This window comes from Tauraco erythrolophus, chromosome 4 (genome assembly GCF_009769465.1).
Source record: "Tauraco erythrolophus isolate bTauEry1 chromosome 4, bTauEry1.pri, whole genome shotgun sequence".
NCBI lineage: Eukaryota > Metazoa > Chordata > Aves > Musophagiformes > Musophagidae > Tauraco > Tauraco erythrolophus.
Window position 1 is genome coordinate 81783033 of NC_141468.1, and position 27535 is coordinate 81810567.

Here is a 27535-nt window from a genome sequence, read left to right on the forward strand (position 1 = left end):
AAAAATCACTTAATGACTTTTAAAAAATACAAAGGATGTTCAAATAGAGTATCAGACTTCACTGTGGACTTACAGCTTCCATGTCCTTAAAAGTCAAATCTGCTATGTTATTTTAAAAAAGAAACAAGATCAAGCCAAAACTCCCACTTTCAGAATTCCATTTTATTTTCTTCCTTTAGTCTCTAAAAAAGGAGTGTTAAAACAGTAAACCACTTTGGAGAGGTTTCGTCATTTGTTGACATAAATATCTTTCATCTCCTCTGAACAGAGAAATAATCTATAATGTTGCTACTTACCTATCGAACTATAATATCATTTCCTCAGACTTAGCCTGTATCATAGTAAGCTAGTACATCCTTTTAAGGACTAAATAATTAATTTGCACCAAGAGGCAGAGTTACTATTTTTATATGATCGTATGAAAAGAATCAGCCAAAAATGCTCAAGAAGTTGCTTCTTTGTTGTTGTCATCTTGCACTTTAACTGCATTTTCCTATGAAGCACTGTTGAGCAAGGAGGAGAATAAGCAGAGCAGCCTCACTCCACCTGTGCCACCCAGCGTAAGGAGTGGTATGAACAGCTAGAGAAGTATCTGCGTGTTAGAAGCTGAACATGGTCTTCCCTCCCTTAGTTCACTTCCAAACAATCCTTACAGGTTCACACTATGCTCAAGTCAGCTGCATCTACGCGCATCGCTTACTGAGTCTCACTTCTCCAAAGTGGTAGATGGGTCAGGGAAATTTCCTTTTCTGTTTTAAAACCCTCCAGAGGCATTGAGGGCTGATGATGGAAAGGATACACAGCTCAGTGCAGTCAAGCACACCTTACACCTAGGTAAGGAATACTTATTTTTCCCAGATTCCTCATACTGTGACACAGCATGATGCAATGCAACATCAAGGTTAGAGGGATCAAAAGGAAAAAGCTAACACTGGCAAAGTGAACTGGTTAGTAATCTAGATGCAACAACAGGGATCCCTTACTGGTTCATAATAAGCCAAGGATTTGTATTTATGTCAGAGGAAGAAGGAAGCCAAGAGGCTGAAATACAGCTTTCCTTTGAAACAACACTAGTCTCCCTACATCTTAACAGAAACAAAATGACAAATGACTCACTTCATAACAGAGCATTTCTTTACCCCTCTTTTACCAGATTTAAGAATGCCTGATTGAACTGGATCAATTCAATTCAATTTTAATACAACAAAATTGTATTCATCAACAATGCCTTATTGTTTTTATTGTGAACTTTTTATTGTGAATTACCCCCAGTTTAAATGATAGCAAACCAAAGTAGAATAATAATCTAGGTATTTGTTCAGGAAAAAAAATATTTCCAAAGAAGGCTTTTAAATTTGGCATTCAAAGGTGCAGCAATTTGATACAGTGGGAGATCTAAATTAGAAGAAATCCAATGAGAAGGCATTATGTTAAAAAAAGACAACATTTAAAAAATAGAAAAACTTTATCAGAGACTATGGCGTATTATTATCTACTTGAAGTCTTTAAATTAAGACTGGGTATATTTTATTAAAAAGGCATATTTAACCAGAAAACATAGGCCTGATGTGACAAGACGATATTTTTTGACTAGTAATATGTCTGAGATCTCTATCAGAGAGATCTTCTGCGGAATAATTTTCTCCCAAATTGCCTCTTTCCCATTGATAAAGGCATCCTTTCATAGCCAACAGCTTTGTAAACAAAAAACTTGCGTTGGAATGCGTAATGCTACTACCTCCACTTTCAATATTATTTCTAGAATTATTTCTTTTAGTGTCTTTACATCCCAAGTAAGATACTGAAAAAAATTTCACAGAACCCTGGAGCTGCTGGAGCAAGGAGTAGGAAATGTACTAATCGAACTCCCATTCATCACATCTTTGTCCTACTTATGGTGACGATCCTTGCTGCAAACAGCATCTCCCAATTTTTATGTTACATCTAGTCTGTATCATTTACATCTGCTTTACTCTCTTCCTTGTTATCATACTTGAAACGATGCAGTAAGCAAGATGATGCTGAAAAAGCTGAGGTTTTGCCAATGCATTACATCTACCTGTAAGCAATGATTTCATATATACATACATGTAAGATATGAAATGCAACAAAGACATGCACTGAGGAATCCATCAGCAGTAGACCACGCTTTTCCTTACCCACTCAGTTTAGAACACTCCTAAAACCTTTAGAAAAAGTCTCCTTTTTGAGGCAAGGAGAATCTGTTGGTTACTTAAGTCTGCATTAGTGGGCTGTCATGGCACCTTCACATTCACAAGCACATGTTCTTGCAAAATAGGCTTTACCAACATTTGCACAATTCCTCATGGAAACAACAAGTAATGATCAGCTGGTTCTAACTGTATGCAGAGGACTCCAACCACCACCATTAAATCACCATAAATCTCTTTACAGTGGCATTGCAAGGGAAGACAGGGACACAATAGATTCATCAGAGCATAGTACCTGGTCAGTCGCAGGAATCGACTCCCATCTACGCTTCAGCAAGTAGAGAGATTTCCGGCTCATGATTCTGAATCTGCTCTAGAGGTTTCTCCACACTCCAGAAAAAGGCTTCTCCCAAACCAGTGCGAAGACCCTTATTTCTGACTCCTGTGCTTCATTGCTGTAGACGGTAGAACTCCCCGATGTACACAAGTTTTTGCAAGCTGCAGGGTTGAGACTGGTTCCACCCAAGCTTCCCCTGTTTCTCTAAAGCATCCGTCTCCTTATAGTGCCACGACAAAGAGAATCAGGCGAGACAGTAAAAAGCCTAGCTTTCACTGACGAATTACCTCACAAAAGCATGAAGTAGGTAGACAACACCAGATGCACTCAATCTGAAAATAGCTGTTGCTTAGGAACTGGAGGGGTAAAACGCAGCACCTCAGATATATAATTGAGAGTTTTATATTTAAAGAGAATTAAAAACATGGGACCTCTGTGCTTCTCTCCCGATTATCGTCCTTTTATAATGTTGGAGGAACGATTGCTCAGTTCCACTGACTCCTGGGGCTACGCCCACACCTTCAGCAAGCCAAACGAGTCTTGATGACAGAGCAACAAACAACTCCCACGCATTCAAGGTCCCTTGTAAAAACGTGTGCACAAAGCATGCAGTGGGTCCCACCTCAAATATCTTACAAGTATCAAGTATTATGCTTTAGTAGAATAATCAAAATACAGTTTGCACATTTTCTCTGCAGAGGGATAATATGCCAAGGATGAATTTTGCTAGCCACAGTTTCTTGTAGCATGTATTGACATTAGAAATGGGTATGAATATTTTGGCCTCCCATGACTGGGGATGATATGGTTTTACAGACTGCATGCATATATGTGAGAGATTTCTTTAGGTGGGTTAAACATTCCTAAACATTTAGGAATTCCTTTAACTTGGAACTCAATTTTGAAGTTTTGTGCCTAAATCCTAACCTGTATTAATTTTAAAAATTAAGCATGGAACATAATGATAATTCACTTTGCACTTTCTGCATGATTTCGAATCCAGAGAGTGAGTTCTCTGCACGAAGCATTTACAGCAGGAAGTGTTATCTTCAGAGATCAAAAAAAGAAGGAAAAAAAATAGTAGTTGGTAGCCAGGAACTCATTGCTCTTTGTAAGGCAACCTGTAATTCACTCTAATTACAGCAGCCTTAATAGCCTAATTATTCTAAAAGAAAAAAAAAATCCTACAACATATACACATACATATATATGAGTGTAATGTATAAAAAAGCGAGCGTGATGTTGGTGGGAAGTCAGGAGCAAGTAAAGTACTGTAAAGACAGCTTTTTACTTGTCCCATTGACGTTCCAGTGAATTGTAGACGCTTATCAGGAGACAAACACCTGCAAACAGGAATTCCCATAAGCCTAAGCCTCAGTGTACTTCATTTGACATCCATCACTACCTGAAACTTCATCACTTTGCATTTAACTCCCACAGGCAGAAAAGGAACATATTTTCCAAGGGGTCATAAGAAGTACAACATGCACTGTAGTAGTTTCCTTTCTATTTCAACATGTACCATAGAAAACTACTAGTTGTTAAAAAATCTTAACAGAATTTGAGTTTTGTCTAACAAGTCTTGGTAGAATAATTTTATGAGTTTAGATGCAGATTTTAGTTTTGTATCATGGTAAATCAGTGGTTCCACTTCCTTTTCTCACAAGTGACGTTGCTAACATTCAGACTTGCTTTCTAAGGTGGCTTCCTAAGATCTATCCTCTCACTTTCTTCGTTTTATCCCATAAAAATTAGAAGAACATGGAAGACTAATAATTGACTCCCAATAACATATGCCTAAAGCCCTTCCTTCCCTCTTGCTGCTTGCCCGAGCAGCGCAGGCTACCACTGGCCAGGAGAGACCTCTCCTCCCAGGTCTTATTTCTATGCTGGAGGAAAGCCCCACAGACCTAGGGAAATACCATAAGCAACCCTGTGGCAGATCCTGCAGGCAATTGCCAGTCCATCTTCAAACACCTGATGCGTTAGATTTGAAGGAGAAATACACCTAACAGATTACTTATCTTAATTTTTAAGCAAGGTCTTGTTTAACAAAGGGTACATTTATTAGGACATAAATTGTCAACAATGCACCTAAATCACAAAAGATAAAACAGGTGTTTTATATTACACACAAAAATCAGAACCTCCTAAATTTCTCCTAACTTTTCAAGGAACTAGTCAAATTAGGTTTAACACCATTCCCATCAAAGACAGTTCTCAGAGCCATGAAGAGAGAAGAGAGTCTGAAGCTACAGTGGAATAACACAGGCTTATTTTCTTCCACCTCACGAAACTCCTTCCTTGCTTCTTGTGACTGGGCACTAGGACAACACACAGTAATAGGAGAGCTTGGGGTCACTCCCTTCTCCTACCCTGTTCAAGATCCTTTAACATTTCTATGGTACATATTGATTGTTAGATTTGCAAGGTGCTTCCAGATTTATAACAACTGGCTTTCTAGAAGCTTTGCAGAACACCTATACACAGCACAAATGAAATAAAAGAGTAAAAGAGTGCTTATAGGACGAAATTGATTAAAACTATGCACTTTTGACATGGATTTAGCAGGAAACACCTCGCTGCTCTGTCAAGGAAACCTTACATATGCAGATTTTATCCTGTTTCGAAGGAACACACTCTCAGGAGTGAAGTATTTTTTCTCATTTTGTTATAAAAAAAAATTAAAGACATTCTGCCTAAGGAAAAAAATAATCAGCAGGAGTCTTCTACATGAAAATCTGATACAGAGGTTTCTAGAACAATGTTTTTAATAATTCAACAATATCCTTCAGGAAAGGTTCAAACGACTGCAAGCTGACCTGCATAGAATTCCACTGAACTTCTCCCAATTCCCTTTTTTTAAAAAAAAAATGAAATGGTGGCAGAGGATCTAAAACATCACACAAGTAAGAAACAAAACTGTTCTCAGAAAGATAGAGAAAATTTTTTAGATTTATATAGAGTCTTGCATTTGGGTAAGAACAACCCCATGTACCAGCACAAGTTGGGGACTGAACTGTTGGGGAACAGCACACGGGAAAGAGACCTGGGGGTCCTGGTGGACAGCAGGATGACCATGAGCCAGCAATGTGCCCTTGTGGCCAAGAAGGCCAATGGCATCCTGGGGTGTATTAGAAGGGGTGTGGTTAGTAGGTTGAGAGAGGTTCTCCTCCCCCTCTACTCTGCCCTGCTGAGGCCACATCTGGAATATTGTGTCCAGTTCTGGGCCCCTCAGTTCAAGAAGGACAAGGAACTGCTTGAGAGAGTCCAGCGCAGGGCCACAAAGCTCATTAAGGGAGTGGAGCATCTCCCTTATGAGGAAAGGCTGAGGGAGCTGGGTCTCTTTAGCTTGGAGAAGAGGAGACTGAGGGGGGACCTCATTAAAGTTATAAATATGGAAAGGGTGACCGTCATGAGGATGGAGCCAGGCTCTTCTCAATGGCATCCAATGATAGGACAAGGGGAAATGGATATAAGCTGGAACATAGGAGGTTCCGCTTAAACATGAGGAAGAACTTCTTCCAGTAAGGGTAACAGAACACTGGAACAGGCTGCCCAGAGAGGATGTGGAGTCTCCTTCTCTGGAGATGTTCAAACTCGCCTGGACGCGTTTTTGTGTGATCTGATCTAGGTGGTCCTGCTCAGACAGGGGGATGGACTAGATGATCCTTTGAGGTCCCTTCCAATCCCTAACATTCTGTGATTCTGTGATCTTCTCACAATTACCTCCTCCTCAGCCTCTACTGAAACCCAGAGAATTTAATACATATATGTTTAGTAGCAAGTTATCTCATTTTGCCAAGTACAACCTTTCCTAGCAGTACCCAACAAATGGTTTCATTTGCACTCCATATAGATGGTCATTTTCAGCAACTGAGTTAATGTCTATGACACCTCTTCCTTTGAAATTAGGCCATGTTGTGCTCCTTATTCTCAGGAAGGGGGCAAAGAGAGAAACCAGGCACTATATAAATTTCTCTGGAACCCTTCTTGGAAGAAAACATAGCCTCATGAGAACAAATAATTACAAAATTCTTTGGCAACTACTTCATCCTGCGAGTTCACTTTTTCAGAAACCTCAAAAGGGATCTATTAAACAGCCCGAGTCCAATTTCCTGCAGCAAGATACCTTTTTGATAGTCAACTTGATCCATCTTACCTTTTAATTTACAATCTATTTGGACCAGATTGATACCACCTACTTTTCACCTAAATCCCTTTCTCTAATGTTTCTTATTGGCTAGTTGTAAACAAACCTTCAAAAATGTCTAGCTGACAACAATACATCCTTCAAGCATGAAGACACAAAGCCAACAGGATGTATCATGAGGACTTAGACAAGACTTAGACTCTGTCTCTGATGCAACACCAGTACAGCCTTCATATGTGCTCCAGTCAGCAGTCTCTAAATATTTTGCTGCCATAGGCAAAGCATTAGGACTGTAGGGCACGGTTCAGAGCGTAGAAATACTAACCATATTTTCATATGAATACAAAAATTAAATGAAGATTTGCAATAATGCTAGAAAAGTTTAACAAGTCTAAGTCACCTGAAGAGTCCTCCAAATGACTGCCTTCCTCTCAACAGTAGTTTAGCGGAGTCCAATTTACCTTCCACTCTGGATCAGAAGAACACATGATCAACTCACACATCAGATGAGGCGGGAGAGATTATGTACTGACAGGTCTCACCTTACTGGATAGGATTTCCCTGATTTCTGACCTCAGTTTCCACTGAAAACCGGCTTGATTTCTCAGAGGTTTTTTATCTTTTTGAAATGACAGACTGTCACCTGAAAAAAATCAGAGCTGCAACCCATCTTAAACTGTTTAATGAAATACTGAATTTCCTGCAAATTTCAAGATATTTTTTAAATGAGATGCAAAACAGAAGCTTAGAAAATTTCAGAAAAAAATGTAGAATCCTGCAATAATAAGGGCAAAAAAGCAAAACCTAGTAAATTAAAAACAGTAAATCTTGCCCATTAAAATAAGTAGCAGTTTCCTGATTAACATATGATATTTTCTCACTAAAGAGCCAGGTACTCCAGTGATTTTTGCAAGGGGCATTATGAAGGCTAGGCTAGGAACTACCCTACTGAGATTAAGGTTTCAAACATGTATGTAGCTCCACAGCAGTAGAGCCTGTTATTATAGGCTTAGACATAGATGTTCATATTCATATCAAAATCCTTCACCTGAAGGAAAATCAATTTGAAAATACCAGAGCCCTAATAACATATTTATATAATCTCAACATCAGATGGGAAAGACAAGATGGCTTTATACAAGTAGGAAAATTCCTGAACATCAATATTGATAGCAATGTCTCCTTTGAAGCAACTGTAATTCTATAGATAATTTAAAAATGTATCAGCACGATGCCATTAACATTACTAGCAAAACTTCCTTGCAATGATGTGTCAAGGGCAAACCAGTAGCTACACAGGGCTTTCCTGCACCTCCTCACACAGTTCTAACACCACTAATCCCTTATTATTGAATAAGGCGAGAGGGGCCATCCAAGTTTTACAAGTTTATCAGGTTTAAAGAAGAACTACCATAAAACATACACACATTACTTGAAATTGCATTCCTTCGATACTCTGATGGAGACAGCCGAGTAAGAAATGCTTTCTCAATGCATCTAATCCATCTTTCTGCTACCGAAAGAACTTTCTGTTGCATGACTCAGCTCTCTCTGGATCAACTGTTTGGATTACAGCTCAAAAATTATATTAACAAAACTGTCACAGTTTTATGCTTTTTTTTCCATTGATTCAATCCTGCAAATATTAACAAAACGAACAACTTTGCCAATCTCAGATGGAAAACTTGCTTGAATACCTCAAACTTACGAAAAGCCAAAATCAAACAGATAACATTGAGCAACTGACCTGTGAGCCTCTGGATCCTCGTTTGTGATCCCATTCAGAATGCCCCATGAGCTGAAAAACAAAGAAAAGCATAGCTAAGTGAGAAATTGCACTCATTAGCTTTAATTGAAACATTTATGTTTTCATATCCATTACAAATTTTCTTTGAGAAAACAGGTTTGCTTTTACGATTTATTTCACCCAGCTTTTAGTTTCTTAATGAGGGTGAGAAGACTTGGGAGTTGTTACTATAACGTTGCACCTTTACATTCAGAGCCAAAACACATCTAGCATCACAACACTGCTGATGCCAATAAAATTCCCACTGCCAGAGATCAGCTTTAGTCAAATGTTTAATACTGATCCAGCAAAAGGGGAGCTGATATATCAACAGGAGATTACCAAAACCAGGGGACGTTTGATTAAATAGCAATGCACGTTTTATACCAGGCATGAAAGTTAGCAACAGTTTTAATTCTGTCTCACCACTGAGTTATTCTCAACATGATAAAAAAGTAGAGGTACGTCCTCTATAGGAAAACAGCTTGGGGTCATTACATTGCAGAGGAAAGCAAAGAGAGAGGGAGTTTAGAGAGGATAGGTTCTCATGGAAATAAAGACTTGTGATGGCACACAGCTCCTCAAGTTAAAGAGAAGGCAAGCATTAATTATAGCCGAAATTCAGCTCTCAAATCCTCTGTGCAGCCTTACAGAAGATTGTATTGTGAGACAAGATGGTACAGATGGACTCCAGCAAAAAATAATTTGCCTTCTCCCATCTTTCTTCTACTGTACTTCATAGCTGAATGCCAACACAGGCACTCACTCTCTTTATTTAAGCAACATACAATTTTCATGCAGCAGCTCATTCCATGTATGTCACGGTGGGGGACAAAAAAAGAGAATACCCAGGAGGCTTTATCACTGCTTTACGTATCCAAAGATTATGGGCAAACGTGAACTGCTGACAATAAAGCTATCCTCCACCCACCTAAAAACCCCTGGAAAGCACCAGGGAGGGCTCCGGTGGAGTCCGAGCTTTGCAGCACACGAGGCAGCTGCTGTGGCTAATCTGCCTCGGAGCACTCAGCTGGCATGTGTTCCAGCCTGGGAGCTGGCTTTTCTTCTACAGCTACTCAAGAACCTCTTCTGGGTAATGCTTTTTCTTACTCATACAAGCATAACTTAGTGCAAACATAAAATATGTGAATGAAAGTAGGAGGGTTAACACGATGTGTAATGACTTATAGTCACAAACATTTTTCTTGCTCTTTTTTTTCCCAACATTCTTTCCCAAAGGAAATGCCTTCTCCCAGGTCAGAGGTAGGCAACAAGATTACAATCTACGTTATTGCAGAACATGCTTTTGAAACACTCATCCCAGGACAAGAGATTAAAATGACTTCAAAAATGAGGAAAGTAACACACATCTCATAAGAAGTCTTCATCTTCTCCATCAACTGTTCCTACTTATCCTTTCCTTCTTCAAGGGCCCCTTCATTTCTTTAAGTTATTACTTACGATTACCTACCCTCATAACTGGAGAAAAACTGCACATGCAGATAGGCATCAAAGATCAGAAATTTCACACCATTTCTTTACCTGATACAGCCTCAGGACTGACCCTCTTATTTTCCTGTAGTTACTTCCTTTTTCCATATACTGTTGGTGGAAATACTGGCTGTGCCAGGTTTCTCTGTTTCTCCATATGAAAGCTGGTCCCTCAGCAAACAATTGGCATGCAAAAGCTACGAAGAGATGCATCTACCGAAGATTATGTGCTTCACAGAACCTCTGCCAAAAACTCTCATACCTGTGCTTTCTCCCTGGCTTCTGCCACTCTGGACCAAGGAAACCTCCTCAGTTTTAACTCTTCAGCTCCTATGCCTTGTGGTGAAGCGCTTTCTTAATTTACTTGGCTAAAGAAAAATTAATTTATCACGAGTCTAACCACCTGCGATTCCCAGCATGATAAGGGGTATCTTTACCTACAACATCCTACCAGTGAAATTAGCAAAAAAAATAGCCTTTTATTCACAGTAAGAGAAAAGGATTAATGTTACAGGTCTGGCTATAGTTGATGTGGTTCTCCAGGCTCTATAGACATTTGGCAGCGCACACCACACCCTCAAAACCAAGTGTAGCATGAGATCCCACTGCCAGGTTTTTCATGCTCCTACCCTCCCTGAACCACAGTTTACAGAGAAGTGAAGGTTGCATTACTATTGCCACCAGAATAAGCAACGCAGTTAAGAATCAAGCTTGGAGTTATCATTCCCATCAGAGGAGGTACACCAAATGTAGGGATTCTCCAGTCAGACAGTCCCAGGAAACCAGATCGACATGTGCCAAGGGTGGTTACTTGTAATCACTACCAACCCTCAAGCCAAATCAAGTCCTTTTAAACATTCATTCTTCTTCAGGCATGGTTGTCCCCACCCTGTTCCTCAGTTCCTGCCTGGTGCCTCACATCTCCACACAGAGTTTTTCCAGCCCCTCCAGTGCTCTGCTGTGCTTCCGCAGCCCCACAGCCAGCCTCTGCTCTTCTCCCATGCTCCTCCTCCTTCACAGCTTGCAGATGCCTTTTGGCCCAGGTCCGCCATCACTGACCCTATTCTTACCAGGTGTGGGTAACCCTGGGGTGCTCCACAGACTGCATGTTGCAGTAGAAGCTAATGTTACAGTGAAAAACAGTCTGAAGGCTACAACAACTTATCCTTGCTCAATTTCTCAGCATCTAACTATCAAAATCACTTACAGAAGAGAGGCCAAAGGCACCAATGAAGCAACCAGTCATAATGCATTGGAACCAATGGAGTGACCCCTTGCTTATCTGGTACCATTTTATTAGCAAACTGCTAACTTCTCTTAGCACATTACATGATGTGCATTTCATTTAATTCCTCTACAAACGTGCCTTTATAGAATCAGCCGCGTATGTATTTTTGCTGATAGATCCATCACCCCTAGTGTAGAAGAATTTCAACACCATTGTTCTGTCTTCGTATGTCATGTACTATGCCAGGATGCTCTACTGAGGTAACTCCGTGGTTATCATCTGGTAAAAAGGTGAGCACAGGAAGCAAAGGAAGAGTTCTAGGATGGTTAAGAGAGCTTGCCACTTCTAGGCAGTTTTCAAGCATGCTAGTAAAATGAACGTTCCTATGAAGCCAACCTTTTCCTCACATTCTATAACCTACTAAATTTACTTGTCTTTAAAATTTATTTCTTCCTCACAATCTAGAAACAGTTTTCATCTAATGCTAGAATGTTCTTGGCATGTCTGCAATGGTCCAAAGTAACCATGGAGTGAAAAAGGAAAAAATTAAATAAAAAGTATATTGTGTTTACAAAAGGGCCTCAAGCTTTACGACAGAAGACAGAAAATGAAACAAATAAACAGGCACAGCAGTTGTAACACAATCTCTGCCAGGCCAACATCCTACAGAGGGATGATTGCCTCAGCATGACAACCTTAGCTCGACTAGCCACACTGTACTAGATTATTTCTGAACCTGGGAAAGCATTTCTTTGAATGGACAACAGTTAAGTGCTGGAGTACAGTATGCAGGAAAGGAGGAAGTAAGTATGCCTGACCTATCGGGCTACTTGGAAACTACAATTTCCACAAGCTTTATAGAAATCTAAAGATGAAGAAAGCAATATTTAAAAAAAAAAAAATCAATCAAACAACAAACCAACCACAAACACTCAGAAACATAGAGAATGTGCATAAATCCACTTGAGTCTGAGTCAACCTTCTGAAACCAGAAGAAAAAGGTATTATTTAATTGGTGAATGCATGAAAACAGAGATGCAGACGCAAAAATGCATTTGGAAGTAGAGGGGTTTCTGTTTATCACTAACAGAACGGTTTGTTCCAGACCCCACCACCTCCTCTAAAAATTACTATGAATCAATTTGGTCCAGAGTGATGGCAAATAGCCTCACACCATCCAATTACTTTTCTTTATCATTCTTACTGACCAGGCTGCTGAGGCTGAGTGTATCAGCGGCAGAAAAGGAGGGATAAAGCCGAAATCAAACTCCCACACAGCTTCTATGCGTGCAGTCTCTCTCGGAGGAAAATATCTACTTTACATTTATCTAAAACTGTCCTGGAAACCCAATTCTGACAGTTTTAACACTTAAAGATGAAGGCAGCTTTCAGCAGCAAGAACAACTCTTGCATGTTCAAGAAAAAACACGGGCTTCGCTAAAGCCAATTGGCTTGCTCTACCCTTGTAATTGACTCCCAGGTCTCCAGGGAAAACAGCCTCCCCCAGCCCAGCTGAGTGTGAGGACTGTGAACAGAAGAGGAGGCAGGAATGGAGAAGACCCTAATACCAAAATCACAGTCACAGAGAGGAAAAAGTGAAACAGGGCTAGCTCTCTCTAAACACGTAGGGTGATAGCCTGTCCTCTAAAACTCAGGCTTTCACTATAAACACTATCAAGTTTCTAGGGCTTGTGGTTGTAAAATCAAATTTTAATGTAAACCAGATGTTCACTAACGTAATGACACCTGCAAAGGGACAAGGAATGGTATAAGGAACTGTCTGTACTAGATATCTGAGACATCCATGCCAAAGTAGAATAGAGACATTTAAAAATTAGCATCTTCAATTCTCACCTCTCTAAAATGCAGTTATTCTCCTATGCAGTGATTTAATTAAATCCCTAGCCTATGATTACATAATAATATCAACTTTCATTAAAATTCATAAACCATAACTCTAAACCTCCTCAGTATTAGAGAACTGCAGGAAATGTGACCCACACATACCTATAAAAGATCTAAATAAATAAAAAGACAGAAAGTAAAGAATGACAATTCAAACCTTTTAGCTGTTCTAGGCCTTGTTTTTCCCTTAAATAATCTTTCCGGCCTAGGTTTTTGTTTTGACACCCTTGAACCAGCAATACTGCTAACTATGTCATGGCTGAAAAAAAAAACCCCAACTCAACCCACAAAACAATTCACAGAAATAGAAAGGGCATAATCTTATTATAAGGATCTGCCCAATTGGCCAGAAATGGGAAAAAAACCAACACTTAGAATATGAGCAGTCTTATCTATATACTTGGGAAAGGGAAGGGAGTCCTCAGTAGCAGAATGCAACAGCATTTTGAAACCACAGGGTTTTTTTATTTAACCAAATACAACACTCAGCACAGTTTCATTAGAGGGAATGAGCAGATCTTTTCATGGTAAGTACTTAAGAGGACTGATGAAGCAGTTATACTTAGTGTTTAATAAAAGACTTTAAATCAATTCAGGCCCTACTTTATTTAGATTATAGTCTACTACTCTGGAATTTTATTTAGATGTGTATTTACACATATACAACACTTTCACAGTTATAAAAATAATTAGAAGGTGATGACAAAGGCGAGCTAAACCAGCCATAACTCACCAAAGCTAGTAAATGGGTTTCAAACAGACAGAAGCGGGATCATGTAGTCCAAATGCATGTGTCAGGACCTTGCTTCTTCCCTTGGACTTCAAAGATTTCAGACTGCGGCTGGACACCGTGTTTCCACTACAGTCAGCAGAAGAGAGCCATGCTCTCCTCTAGTGAATAAATAAAAGGTGAGCACACAGCAAAGTGCAAGAATGCTAGGAGCAATTACTCCTCTGCCCCATCTGTGATTGGGAGCCAAACACTTAGCATCCAATATTCTCTCTTGAGCTGGCTGCTATAAATGAATAGGATACCCTGAGCTCCCCCAAACAGTTGAGAACCCGTAAAAAATGCCTTTTTGCCACTCCCACAAGGATTTAGAGCATTTAGTAGCAGCAAAAATTAATTACCAATGAGATTCTGAGCAGTTTTGGCTGGGTGGTAGCCTGTAGTTTTGAGTTGCTTATATTTGGGATAGATAGATATAGTAGAGCCAGGTAGGAGCATCCAATCTGGCTGGCACCTAGTTTCAACCTTCACCAAAATAGCAGAGCCTGTATTTAAACATGAGCATAACATCTTCCCTCTTGGAAGAGATTTGTTGAATGGGCATGTTGAGGATGTGGAACAGTGTCTCACTGTTGAGTTCTTCGACACTGCCTCTTACAGCTTGTGCTGAATGGGGCACAGTATGATACATATTCTCTAAGTGAATGGGTATTAGCTATGCTTCAGTCAGGATCATATTTCCACTGGTAAAAAAGAACCGTTTGTCACCAGCATGTAGGCACAAAATGTTCCGGTAAATTTCTTTTTCAGTAACAAAAAAGAACAAATTATTTCCTTGATTACATATTAGAAGAAACACTTATTTTTACAAATATGCAGGAGTCAGGTCATGCAGAAATTGACATGGTTTTTTTGCACATGCTATTTGAGGAGGATACCTTCTATTCGATAGCCTGTTCCCTGCATTTTCATGGTAATCAAGATAAACGAGGTGATTTACTGACTCGACTGGCTGAGGGAGTGCAGTTTTGGTGTGGACACCATCAGCAGGAGAAGCGAAGTGGGCTGTAGCTGCTGAGATTCAGCCCTGCCAGATCCTGATAACGTAATGGGGGAGCAACTGCTTGGCTGCACTGGCCACCACCTCCATCAAATGGCACAGCCGCAGCTTGCCCTGTGGGCATCCAAAGCGTCAGAGACGTCTTCTTTGCTGTGTGGTGAGTGTGATCATACACAGGCACGTGTAGGCTATGACACACAGATAGCAAAGCGCTCCAGTATTTGGAAAAACAATCCCTTTTCCACAACTCCTTGCCAACTCCCAGGGTCAGCTTAAAGCACGAGATGTCAGAGCTGCGCTGTTCAGCCAGATATGTGAGCTGCACGCTCGCCCCATCGCAGCCTCTGGCTGTGCAAGTAGTGGGGAGGAAACTCTCCACCCAAATGCTCCAACACTTTGGAGCCCTGCAAATCATCTGAGACTGGTTGAAAACCAAAAACAACCCCCCCCATCACCAAAATAAGCCAACTAAATGAATAAATTGGGTGGGATGGGGGGGACGTAAGAGCCTTTCTGCTGCTTCCTAAATAAGTGTTTCAAAGGTTGTGGGCTGCTGGACAACAGCTGGAAGCAGAGATAAGATTTTTAAACCAAGGTACAGGCAGAAATGCTTTGAAACTTGGCATTGCTTTGAACTGGAGCAGGGGCAGTGAGGTAGAACGGCAGGTCTGGAGAGGAGCTGCAGTGAATGGCTTCCTGCAGGATGAGCCCCATGTGGGGATGGAGTTAAATCCTCTGAAGCTGGTACCCTGGTGAAACTGGAAGCCCGGGAGGGAGCTGCCTCCTCGATCCCAACAGCCCTCTCACAGCCAGCTGGCGAGGTCAAGCAAGGAACCACTGCACTGCCAGAGGCTACACAAAACAGAGGAAAACATATACATCAGGCAGACCTCCGCTGAGACAGGGAACATGATACTGAGCTGCTGTGGCAGAAGGGAACGGAGAAAATACGGCACTTAGCGAGGTGAGGCTGAGGGGATGCAAACGGGCGCTGCGGCACAGGCGGACAACCCAAAAGGCACCAGCAGTGACTGTCCTTCACGCACAGCGAAGAAACCGACCCAAGCACTTAATCAGGGACTCAGCTCCAAAGGAATAAAGGAATGAGATCATATCTGGCGCTGGGCGAGACGGCAAAAGAGAGACTACATTTTTGAGGACTTTTCTCATGGCAGGAGATGACCTTTTAGAATATTTCCAGACAATAAACTGCATCTGACTCTTCAGGATCCTGGCTGCCTTGCACCAAGGCAGGAGGCATGAAGACATATGGCACGGCAAACTGGCAGTGTTGGGTTCGTGCACAACTGTTATGGTCCCTTGCTCCATGCTACCTGAAACAAGCAGATTTAACTTCAGATAGTGTGAAGGTACTGTACTGTGAAATAAAAAAACATAGGTGGGAAAAAAAAAAGGCAGGGGAATATCCACCTCCATACCCTGTATCTGTATTATATAAATTTTGTCACAATTACTTAAACAGATGACAGTAGTAAAACAAACCTCTACACGTTTCTATTATTTTCAGTCCTACCATCAATTTCTCAGGGCCCTATTAATCTTTCACACAATCAAACAGGATTTTAAACAATGGGCTTTGGAGGCAGAGCTGTAGTGAGTATGGAAAAAGACTGCATTTTTTAAAATTTATTTATTTTTTTAAAGAAAAGCAACTCTTATTCTTCAGCGATCCCCAAGGATGGATGTCACACAAAGAGCTACTTGCAGATGTGGAGCAGATTTCTTTAGCAAAGGCTTCCTAAGTCAATAGTCTTATCTTAATCTGGAGATTTAAAAGATTTCCAGAATAATAAATAAAACAATTAGCTAATCTTAAATAGATTTCTTATCCCCTTAAACTGATCTGGTGGATTAATAATAGGCACGTTGATCTGCTGGACTAGGATTCAACAAGCAAAAGTGTTCACCAAATTTTCCATCTACTGACTTTTCCATTCTGAGCATAATCATGAAAAGCAAAGCCCTAGGAAAAAAAATATCCATACTGGTGAGATAAAAAATGTAGGCACAGATACTCTGATATCCTCCCACTTTAGCCATGGCCATAATTTACAGGACAGTAACCTACAGAAGAAGATGTCTTGGTATGGGAATGCCAGGGCAACATTGCAATATCAAGATTCCTAAATTAACAGCAAGCTGACAAAAGAAACAAATTCAGATTGTTAGAAAGAAGGAAAATGACTGTTTAAATCGTGCTTGCTATTCAAAGTGGACACGTTAAGTTCCTGGATTTCAAAGCTACAACGGTCGAGTCCATTCTGGTGTAATTAAGTTCCTAGAAAAAGTCAGAAAGCTTATTACTTGTTTTCCATTAGGATCATTAACTATGCATTAAGAACCCCAGTCACAATACCAAGCCTGGCACAGGCTTGATAAACTAGTGAGCCACTGCAGCAGACAAAGTCAGCATAGTCTGAAAGCATGTTTAGGTATCTAAAGCCTGTTATTTATTTTTTAGAGGAGTCTAAAGACTTCTACAAAAAAACCTGCCCTGCAATGTATGTTTACAATACTGCTGTCCCTTTAGTGCATAGTTTTTCTCTCACTTTCCTTCTTTTCAGAGATTCCAGGTTTATGTATGGTATTTGCACTTTCTGTTGTTACTCAACACAAGCCTTGAAGATGACGCATGCTCTTTTCAGCTGGGTTATCAGTGCAGAGGAGGGGCTCTGCTTCCAAAGAAATTAGTTCCTTGAAGATACAAGGGATGTCTTCTTGCATAGAAATTAAATCCCCACTGAAAGAGCAGGAAAACTTTTAAGAGATTTTACAGTCAAGCTCTGATTTTAGTTGAATCACTACAATACTAGTACACAAAACATGAAAGGTCATGTGGAAGGCAATTTAGTCTGATTAGTTTAGTAAGTGCATCAACTAACAGCTCACCACTCTCTGGTAGTCTGCATAAAATAGGAATTTCCCAATCCAATTCCCAGTGGCTAAATGTCTACCTCACAGGAAAGAAAACTCCCAAACCAAAAAACAAAACTTTGTCAAATTGACATCCTTACTGGCAGTCTCAGCAGAAAAAAACCCTTAGGACTGAGTAGCATGGAGGTTTCACCAACATTTAACCTTCCGAGTGGTTCCTCCTCTGCAAGAGAGCTGAGCCACGGCGGCGGGCGTAGTGACAAGCCTGATTTTATTTGCGTCCCCGTTGCACTTCCCTTGTGCGCACAGGATGGCGTTTCGTCATAGCTGTTGACCAAAGCCTCTCACCAGAGCAAAGAGTCACTTATAAAAAGGACGGGGTAGAGGGTGAGAGAGTGGACCCCCAAACCCCAACCGCTTGGTCAGAGAATCGAATAAAGGTTGCAGTGCTATTGCCCTCCAAAATTGGAAATTCTGTAGCAACACAATGCAGTAGTTTGAACAAGTCAGATCTCTTCTGCTACCAAATACACTTATTGAAAAGAGAAAAACAAACTTTGTTTTTTTAATATGGCAGCTTAACGTCCACCTGGTGTGAACCACAAAACACAGTGATTACAGGAATCAGCCCCTGGTTGAGGCTAAAATACAGTATGGCAGAAAGCCAGAAACATAATTTCTTACAGTTTCAGCAGCTCATTTTCCTGAAACCCATTAACTTTAATGGCAGCACACTGAGGGATAGCTGAGATTCAGTAATGAAAATTTAAGATACTGAGAATTTGGCCTTCCTCAAGCTAGTGCACAGATCAGGCTGACCCACAGTGCCTCTCTCACCGTGAGAGAAGCATTGCATCCAGTCAGGTGAAGCCTCAGCTTCCAGGGCTGGCCTGGAAAAGAAAAGAGCATCGTTCTGCTAAAGCTCCTTCCAGCCTGACACCCACACAAACAAGCTACTTCTTTCATTAAAACCCCATTCTCCTGGTTTTGAGGTTTCACAATGCAGAAGAATAGTACTAACATTGCAATAGCTAGATCCCAGCTAGCAACTGTCCTAAAATTACACTGTAGAGCCGTGGTGGCTACTAAAAAACCCTCAATGTCAAACTCAAGTACATTCAGTTTAAACACACCCTTGGGGGGATTTTATACTAACTACTTTCTAGTTCAGACTATTCACTTTAAGCTCAACCAGCAATGCTTCATCACTCATCCAGGAAAACTTCTCTCTCTGCCACCCAAATCGCAATCCACATGCCAAATTTAATTATCACTCTGCATTTGTCTATTGCTAGAGGGGGGAAAAAACACGCAAATAGATGAACGTAGCAGTGACCCGAGCAAAAAACGAAATCCTCTGAAACAGAACTAATTAAATCAGTCAGTGATTCTTCTTCAGTACGACACGTTTCACCCACCCCTTCCCCAGGCAGCCTAGTTCCCGCATCTCCTCCAACTGTCCTCAGCAGGGCCTCAGATGGGGCTCATGATGTCTATCCAGCAGCAAACTAGGATCTTTTCTACTCATACCTTGTAACTGCACGGGTTTAAAATAAAAACAATCGTCTCAGAAAAATTCACCACGATAATTTCACGCTGACATTTACATGCAAATTCCGGCCACAGAATATGTGTTCAGCCAGACGCAGTGGCATTTGATTACTACCTCAAATTTATGGGACCAGTAGGCACCAACTTGGTGCTTCGCTGGTTCTTTGAAATGAGCAAAGCTCAGAGTGCTGGCAGAGCGAGGCTTCCTCTTTGGTACCCAGTCAGGCCTTACAGGAAGAGCTGCAGGACTAATACACAGAGAAATTACAGATTTTGTGGATTTTAAATCACTGCCATGAGTCCATAGACCAAATCTTGCGCTAACTGCATTCCTCATCTAGCAAGCATATGTGCCGCACGACCGCAGCATGGGTGACCCTGCTGACTATAAAGGGACATAGTTCAAGGAAGAGAGCTACGCACTCATTTTAGACTTCCCTGTTCTACAAGTTTAAGTGAGACTCCAGCTGAAATGCATGCAAAAATACATTTGGGTCACAAATTTCCCCGTCACTGGAAATGGCATCATGTTTATTGCTGCAGTCATGCTGCCAGACAATGCGTGAAATTCTGTACCAGCTGATAACGGCGTGTCTGTGCAGCGAGAATATCGAAAGCTACAGGTGCAGGACCACCACAGAAACACTGACCGCTCCTCTCTCGGTGCACTTCGCTCTCCATCACTTTCTCTTTATTCAGAACACGTTCAGAGCAAGAGGCAGGAAAAGCAAAAGGCAACTCAAACAGGGCAAGAAATGCAGGGTGACAGGCCCACTTGGGAACAAAAAGACACCGAAGTGGGATCTCTCTTACTAGGAAGTTTGAAGATAAAGTCAATCCCACTTTGCTAAACTCCTTATATGATTTTTAATACGGTCAGTGCTTCCTTAGACAGAAGGCCCATCACGAACAGACACCCGTACTGAAAGGTACTGAATTGTGGATGCCTGCACAGGATCCCTGTCAAGTCAGGTAAAGCTTCAGACGCGGGAGCCCTGACAGTGCCCTCTTCGATAACAGTGCATAGGAACAGAACAACAACACTCAGAGACTCTGAGTAATCTCGAGGTAGGTGCCTACACAGGCAACAGTTTGTCATTCGCACCCATCTGCTGCTCCAAATCACACAGACACACTGTCACATGCGCTTTTCCCCATCTGGAACGCAGAGCTGCTGGGTATAAATGGGCAAAAGCCAGGAAGATGAATACCGGGCTCGTGCTGTATGGGGGGGAATCAGCAGTCAGCTTCATCTCCTCTAACAGGAATAATTTCAGTGGAGATTTGTAGAAGTCAAAGTAAAAACAGATTTTTCACAATGGCTGCAGGTTTTTCCATGGTTTAAAATCCTGACTTTCAAACTAGTATGACTCTTTCTAAAAGCTTGCTTCTGAGATTTTATTTTTAAAGTAATAAAACCACGCGTGTTGTCTTAGAGGGATATCATAAAATACATTCCCCTGCAACATTGTCTGCCAACATTTAATTCCACGTGGTCATGTAAGCCATATTTCCATAGTGTCACAGTGCTGCTAACAGCAAAACCAGAGCCCACAAAAAGTGCAGTCTCCATCGTGGTGTAAAGGGATGCACAGAATAGATGTTACTCAGGGGTGTCGCGGTGCAAACGGATATACCAGGTGGTGTTTTAAAATGAGAAGAAGAAAGGCAGTACTGAGCAGAGGGGAGAGGAGCTCGTTCTGGAAGGGCTGAACTCAAAAAAGCTGACTTGAGAGACGTGCGGCTGCCCTTTCCCCTTTGTTTTAAGACCTCGGTTTTGGTTCAGTTAAACTGAGTCACACGAAAGCTGCTAAAATATTCTTTGGCAGAAGAATCTTCCATTGAAAATATGTTATTTTGACTAATCTGCCTTTCAGAAACAAGCTTCAACAAACTAAAGTAGCATTTCTGTGGTCAAAAAAAAAAAAAGAAAAAACTCGTGTGTCAAAAAGGTCCATCTATTCAAAACAGAAAGTTCTGAAATTTGCTTTCTTTTATACGAGCGACTACTTCCCCCCGCCACCATTGGTCCTTTTTCCCCCAGAATTTTCTTCTTTGCATAATTTATCTTTGCATGCTGCTGAAATATATTTCTAAAATCAACTTTATCAAAAAAAGCAATATTTCTTCTTATGACGAGCTGTTCAGCACTCCCTCAGAAACGAGAGCTTTCCCTTCGATTAATCTCATTATGATATCTTTAGCCCCTTCCTTTTTTTGCTGAAAAAGTAATTTAAGTTCCTTTTTCCTGTGTCCCAAATATTTTTCTGTCTTCTTCTTATGTTCAACTTGTGTAAAAATGCTATTTTGATTCAGCAGAAGTGTTATTTTAGTAGACACTAGTATACATCACTTTACCCTAACCAAGAGAGTTCAGATGGAAAGGTATTTATAGTCCTAGCTACCAAAACAAGAAAAACAAACAAACAAACAAACAAAAAACCCAACCCAAATAAGCACTGCTAAGTGCTAAACAGCTGTGTGGATCTGGACCTATGACTATGAAAACGAGATCTCCAGATCCGTATTGATTACAGATACAATCCTGATCCCCTAGTGCTAACAACATTTGCATCAGTTCGGCATGGCCTGGATGTTGTCCTTTGCTTTTCCTCTTGCACCTGGGAATTGGCCTGATCTTCAGGAGAGACAGTTGAACACAATTAGCCTGAGCCTCTGTAAGACAGCTTTGAGTCTCTCCCTGCTATTACACAGCAGCTGCAAATCAGAAAAATCTTAGTAGTAACCACTTCTAAAGCCCTTATTTCCAGACCACCATACAAACTTGTTAACTCAGACAGGACCTTTGTGAGAAAAACAACCTGATTTATCTCCATTTCACAGATAGAGAACTGAGGCATTTACCCAGCACAGTACTGCAAAACTGGGAATAGAAACTAAATATCTTCAGTTCATGGGATCAGACCATAGGCTTCATTTTGATAAACTATTTATGTCCAAGTTCTTTTTTGGGAGAGTCGAGGGCATACACCAAGGAACAGAATCGTTCTTGTTTGCAGCTGCCAGGCGATCTTATCGCTCTTTCTGAAAATGAACTGTTCAGCCCTCAATATCAGAAAGAGGACAGGCTCCAAATATCAACAACCTTTCTTTCTAAGAAAGCACTAAAGTGAAAGAGGAAAGATAGGAGACGTCAAAGGATCAAGAATAGTGGAAGTTTTTCCCCTGTATCTGTGGCCGAACACCCGGGCATCCTGCAATCCTCTTTACTCAGTTAGAAGGACTTTAGTTAGAGAAGACAACTTGAACGAAGTGAAAAACCAACGACTGTGCCCCAGACCTGAACTGAACATTCCTCAAGCTTTAAAGTCATTGAGTCCACTTCAGCTCCGCACCTGGATGCAGAGATGAAAAGTGAGAGGAAGAGATGAAGAGCTGAAATGCCAGCAGAAAAAGCGTTCTCCTGAAGCTTTTCGATTTTTTCATCAACATGAAGTGATCGAGGCATCTCTGGCATGAAAGTGTTCACCACAAGAGCTCCCTGAATTGGACAGTATTTTTTCTCTTCCACTTTCCGTTTTTTCCATGTCATTCCTTTTTCAGAAAGAGAAATCAAAGATAATTGCAGTTTACCTGGTTTATTAGTATCAAGACCCATATTCCACAAATATGTTGTCAGGAGATAAGTAGTTGCATGCTGAATGCAGGGTGCCTGCGCATGTGTGCCTTTAACATTCTCAATGGGTCCCTTTACCAGGACAAAGCCTCCTTGAAGCAAAACCAGGGCCACCAATAACCTAGGTTCAGGCAAGAACGACAGAAGCTGAGAAACAGATGCTTTATGAGCTTGAGAACTGCAGAAGAAAAAAAAAAAACACCCTACCCTTCTCACACCTAAATATAGAACATAAATAAAAATGTATATATCCTAAATATTTTTCCTAACCTAATACTTTTCTTCCCACACATCCGTTCCGCTCTCCCCAACACATGCAGTGTGGTCCTGGAACCAGCGTTTTCATTTGTTTTCAGGGAAAGACAGTTCATGTGCTGGTTAACGAGAAAGAAAGTTCAAGGTGGACTGAGGAGCTGCCTACGTGCAGCCAGCCTGACGAGAGGGAATTAATTTCTTACCAAGGAGCCACCCAAAAGCAAGTACCAGCGGTGGAGAGAAAATGCCCTACTAAAAGCTTGTCATGCCATACTTTGTCGGTCCTGCGATTAAAAAGTGGGATTCAGCCTCCACATGTGTAACGTTACCAACACCTTCGTAGAATCATAGAATGATTAGGGTTGGAAGGGACCTCAAAGATCACCTAGTTCCAATCCCCCTGCCATGGGCAGGGACACCCTCCACTACACCAGGTTGCCCAAAGCCTCATCCAACCTGGCCTTGAACACTTCCAGGGATGGGGCATCCACAGCTTCTCTGGGCAACCTGTTCCAGTGCCTCACCACCCTCAGTGTGAAGAATTTCTTCCTTATATCTAATCTAAACCTCCCCTCTTTCAGTTTAAAGCCATTGCCCCTTGTCTTATCACTACACGGCCTTGTAAAAAGTCCCTCTCCAGCTTTCCTGTAGGCTCCCTTTAAGTACTGGATCAAGAAATAAGGGGATGGAAATACAGGTAGTGCCGATACATAGGACTCACGATAAGCTGAAAGCATTTGGAACCTCTTAAGACAACAATTCTAAACAGAATCATAGAATGGTTTGGGTTGGAAGGGACCTCAAAGATCATGTAGTTCCAACCCCCCTGCCATGGGGTGGGGTAAATACTGTTATTGTAACTTACAGAAGACACACATGCTAATTTTCTGCAGTTGTACAAATTATATCTGAATTAACAATATTTCTCACAGCATTTCAAGTTTTCTTAGAAATTTCAGTTCCTGGAATCCGAAAGGAGGAAAATAAAATTAAAAAAAAAAAAAAAAAAGAGAGATTTCCTCTAAAGAGAGAAAGGAGGTTTCTAACTACCAGGACTGTGAGGAGAGGGGACTATTAATACAAGGATTGAAAACTGAGGATTCGTGGCTGATCCACAATCTCCAGAATGCAGAGGGCTGCCCCCTTGTTGGTGGGAAAGCTGCCAAAGGGCAAACCTCAGCTCTGCCTGGTATCAAAAGCCAGCACAGTAGATATGGTAAAACATAATAAACCAGCTGCATCATTCCACTCTGCGAGGAGGATGGGCAGGATAGAATAAAATGCCAGAACTAAAGCAAGCAATTGCTAAAAATAACTTTATCTCTCCTTCTTTATCTCAAGGGTCAAATTATCTCAGTTGCTACTTCAGAAGACTAGGCAATGTCAGCATCAGAAAGGTCAGAAAGCATGTGAAAATTTACTCAGTAGCTTATCCACTGCCTAAATATCTGCTATTGCAACAGTACAGATTAGCATGAAAATTCCCACTGTCTTGCTGCACAAATATATGCAAAGTCTTTATTTGAAAAGCATGACAGTTAAAAATGCACTACATGGATACCAATAGCTCTAATGTCATCACATACTAATACATGAGGTCTTCGGTTTACTTTTTGTTTTTTTTTGTTACTATTTTATTCAATGAAATAGACTTCTGATTATTTATTAAAAAGTCCTTTCAGGCTGATATGAAGCCACTCATAGTGGGACAGACTAATTCCTCATATCTACAATGCAAGGAGCATCCGCATATAAGCAAAAAACACGACTAGTTGACCTGACTGTTAAGAATTATAACCAAGTTACTTCAAAAACTGAAATGCTTCACAAACTGAATTCATTAAAGATTTTGTTCTGGATGCAGGTACTGGAAGTGAGAAAGAAGACATTTTTAAGGTGCCAGAACCTCCTGTTTCCACATCTAGGGACAAGAGCATTTCAGTTTTGCTTTACAACAGAGTGCTGAAATTAAAATTTGAAAAAGGAAAAAAAAAAAAAACCCTAACAAAAAAATTGGGGAAGAAAACCTCACTATTGCTTCAAGCTCTAAAGGTTTTACTGACCCAAGTGACTTTTTCTGCTGTTATGGTGAAGAAACTTCATTCACAGAGTATTTCAAATTATTCAGGCTGCTTCTGCTTGGGGAAAAAAAAAAAAAAAAGCTACATTTGGAAACCTTTCCTGAAATGCTTCCACAGTCCTCCTTGAAAATCTGGTTGTTGGGTATCTCTTGATATAGAAAGAGTGGCCAGATTTCCTGACCTTACAGACCAGTCAGTCTTTCTAAGGTCAAGAGGCACAAGATGCACAGGGGAGAGGGAGACAGGAGAGGTTCACAAGCAGGAGACAACAGCAGCTCACCAGGCAGTCTGATGCCCTGCTCGGGGACACCTCCCAAGGCTGTGAGTGCTCAGGCTCTAGGAAATCTCCCGACACTGAAGCCTAGTTTCCTCCTTCCCCCTGCTTCCAGGTCTGGATCACTCCAGAGTAGCCCAGACGTCCCAGGGACCTGGTACACAGGAGCAAGTCGAGCTCCTTGTGAGCTGCTCAAAAGCCACGCTTATGCCACTGCTCGTGCGCAGCCAAACAGCTCCCTGGGTGCAGAATGGTAAAGGAACACTTATAAGGAGCAAAGCCGTAAGGATGAAGGACCCAGCAGACTCCAAAGGATGTAGACGTCAGAGAGCAAAGACAGAATGAGGTCAGAGTGTGATCTACAACCTGGGGAGCACAGCGAGCTATATCTAGAATGAAAACTGGCTGTAATCTTGTCACTTAATGGGAGGCAGAGGGAGAAGAGGGAATATCCTTGGAGCTCACACAGCCACCAAGTAATGTGTGCGTAAAAGCAGGCTAGACCAGGGGTACAAACTCAAACCACTCCGAAGCAGAGCACCAGCACTTCAGCTCGCTAGCTGGCACTGCCCATCATATAGCAACGCCGTGCTGTAAAACGACTTTGGAATTACAGCTGCATGTTCCCCTATTTGTGATCTCCACCTTGCCAGATATCTTCTGGCATCGGCTGCACATCCTCCCGTGCACAGACTCACCTTGCTTGGGGACTCAGGTCTAAAATAGATTCCTTCCCTTTTGTCTTCACAACTGGGAAGGGACAGAATATAACTGTGTTTATTCCTGAAGGAGCCTTTAATTTTCATTACCATCTAGGTTAATTTCCTAGTAGGAGGAGGCTGGAAGCAGGATGTCAACTTTTTTGGAAGAAAGAAGGAAAAAATCCCAACCAAACAACAAACCCAAACCAGAAAAAAACATGGCAAGCAGATGGCTGATCTTGTTCTGCTGTTTGTGGGGGGGTCATAGGTCCAGGATACTATACCAGGGAGGAATTTCATTTTTACAGATATCAGCAGAAAGCCTTTCTAATGCTGCTTATGTACTGACTTTGAGCCAAACACATCCTGCGTACCTCACACGCTTTTGATGTCCTGGCTACTCTGCTGAGTGCCAGCCCACCCTGAGCAGCTGCGCACACCTCGCCTGGCTGGACACCACCATGGCTCCAACACAAACATGGAGACGAGGGCCGCCTTGTAAGGACTTGTCCAACATAAAAACATGGACTCCCTCTCTGATTAAGGTGGGGCGGGGGGATGAAGGATTCAGGCAGGGAGATAGACTCACTAGGGAGGAAACACATTTCCTCTCCAGCTTTTAATAAGAGCATGGAGAGTCTTCTGACTCGCGGACTCTAAATTAACACATATCTTACAGATATCAATCTGCATTTAATCATAATGGAGGGCATCTCTGCATGATTACTAAATAATACTTATGGAAAACCTCAGGCTCAACCACATCTCCATGATCTAACAGGGATAACACTGGGCATGCCAGGCCACAATGAGCCTTTTGCTTTTGCTCTAAAGTCAAGAAAATATGAGGAGGGACAGGGCATACAGCTCACTCTTTTGTCTAGTTGATATACTTAACTGCTCGGCACATCAAAAACTGCTTTTTTTTGTTTGTTTTTTTTTTTTAAAAGACCACGCTGCTACCAAGGGATGCAAAATCCATCCCTAAATTAAGCAAGTGAGCAAGAGATAATGATTAATTGGCCAATGTAGCTGCTCCAATCTTCTTCATCAATCTCCTCTAATTGTCCCCAGGTCCTTGTGGGAACAACACTAAGCAGTAACTTCACTTCAGAGGAGAATAGACCCACGGGACTAGCTGTACCACGGTGGAGTTAATTCATGATTTTTGTCAGATCCTGGCCAAGACGAGAAGAAAAAGCCAGTCCCACTGACAAGATAAAAACTAGTTTGAAGAGAGTACTGGTTCCTCAACTCAATGAGATAAAAATGACTCTGTT

General features: G+C 41.4%; 1 protein-coding gene across 1 annotated transcript in view; it reads right to left on the reverse strand.

Annotated features, from left to right (window-relative positions):
- Positions 1-27535, reverse strand: part of PDE3A (phosphodiesterase 3A) — a 278181-nt gene that overhangs the window by 97723 nt on the left and 152923 nt on the right. Inside the window, 1 exon segment of the mRNA XM_086610771.1 lies at positions 8409-8459. Coding sequence (XP_086466897.1) covers positions 8409-8459 — 51 coding nt within the window.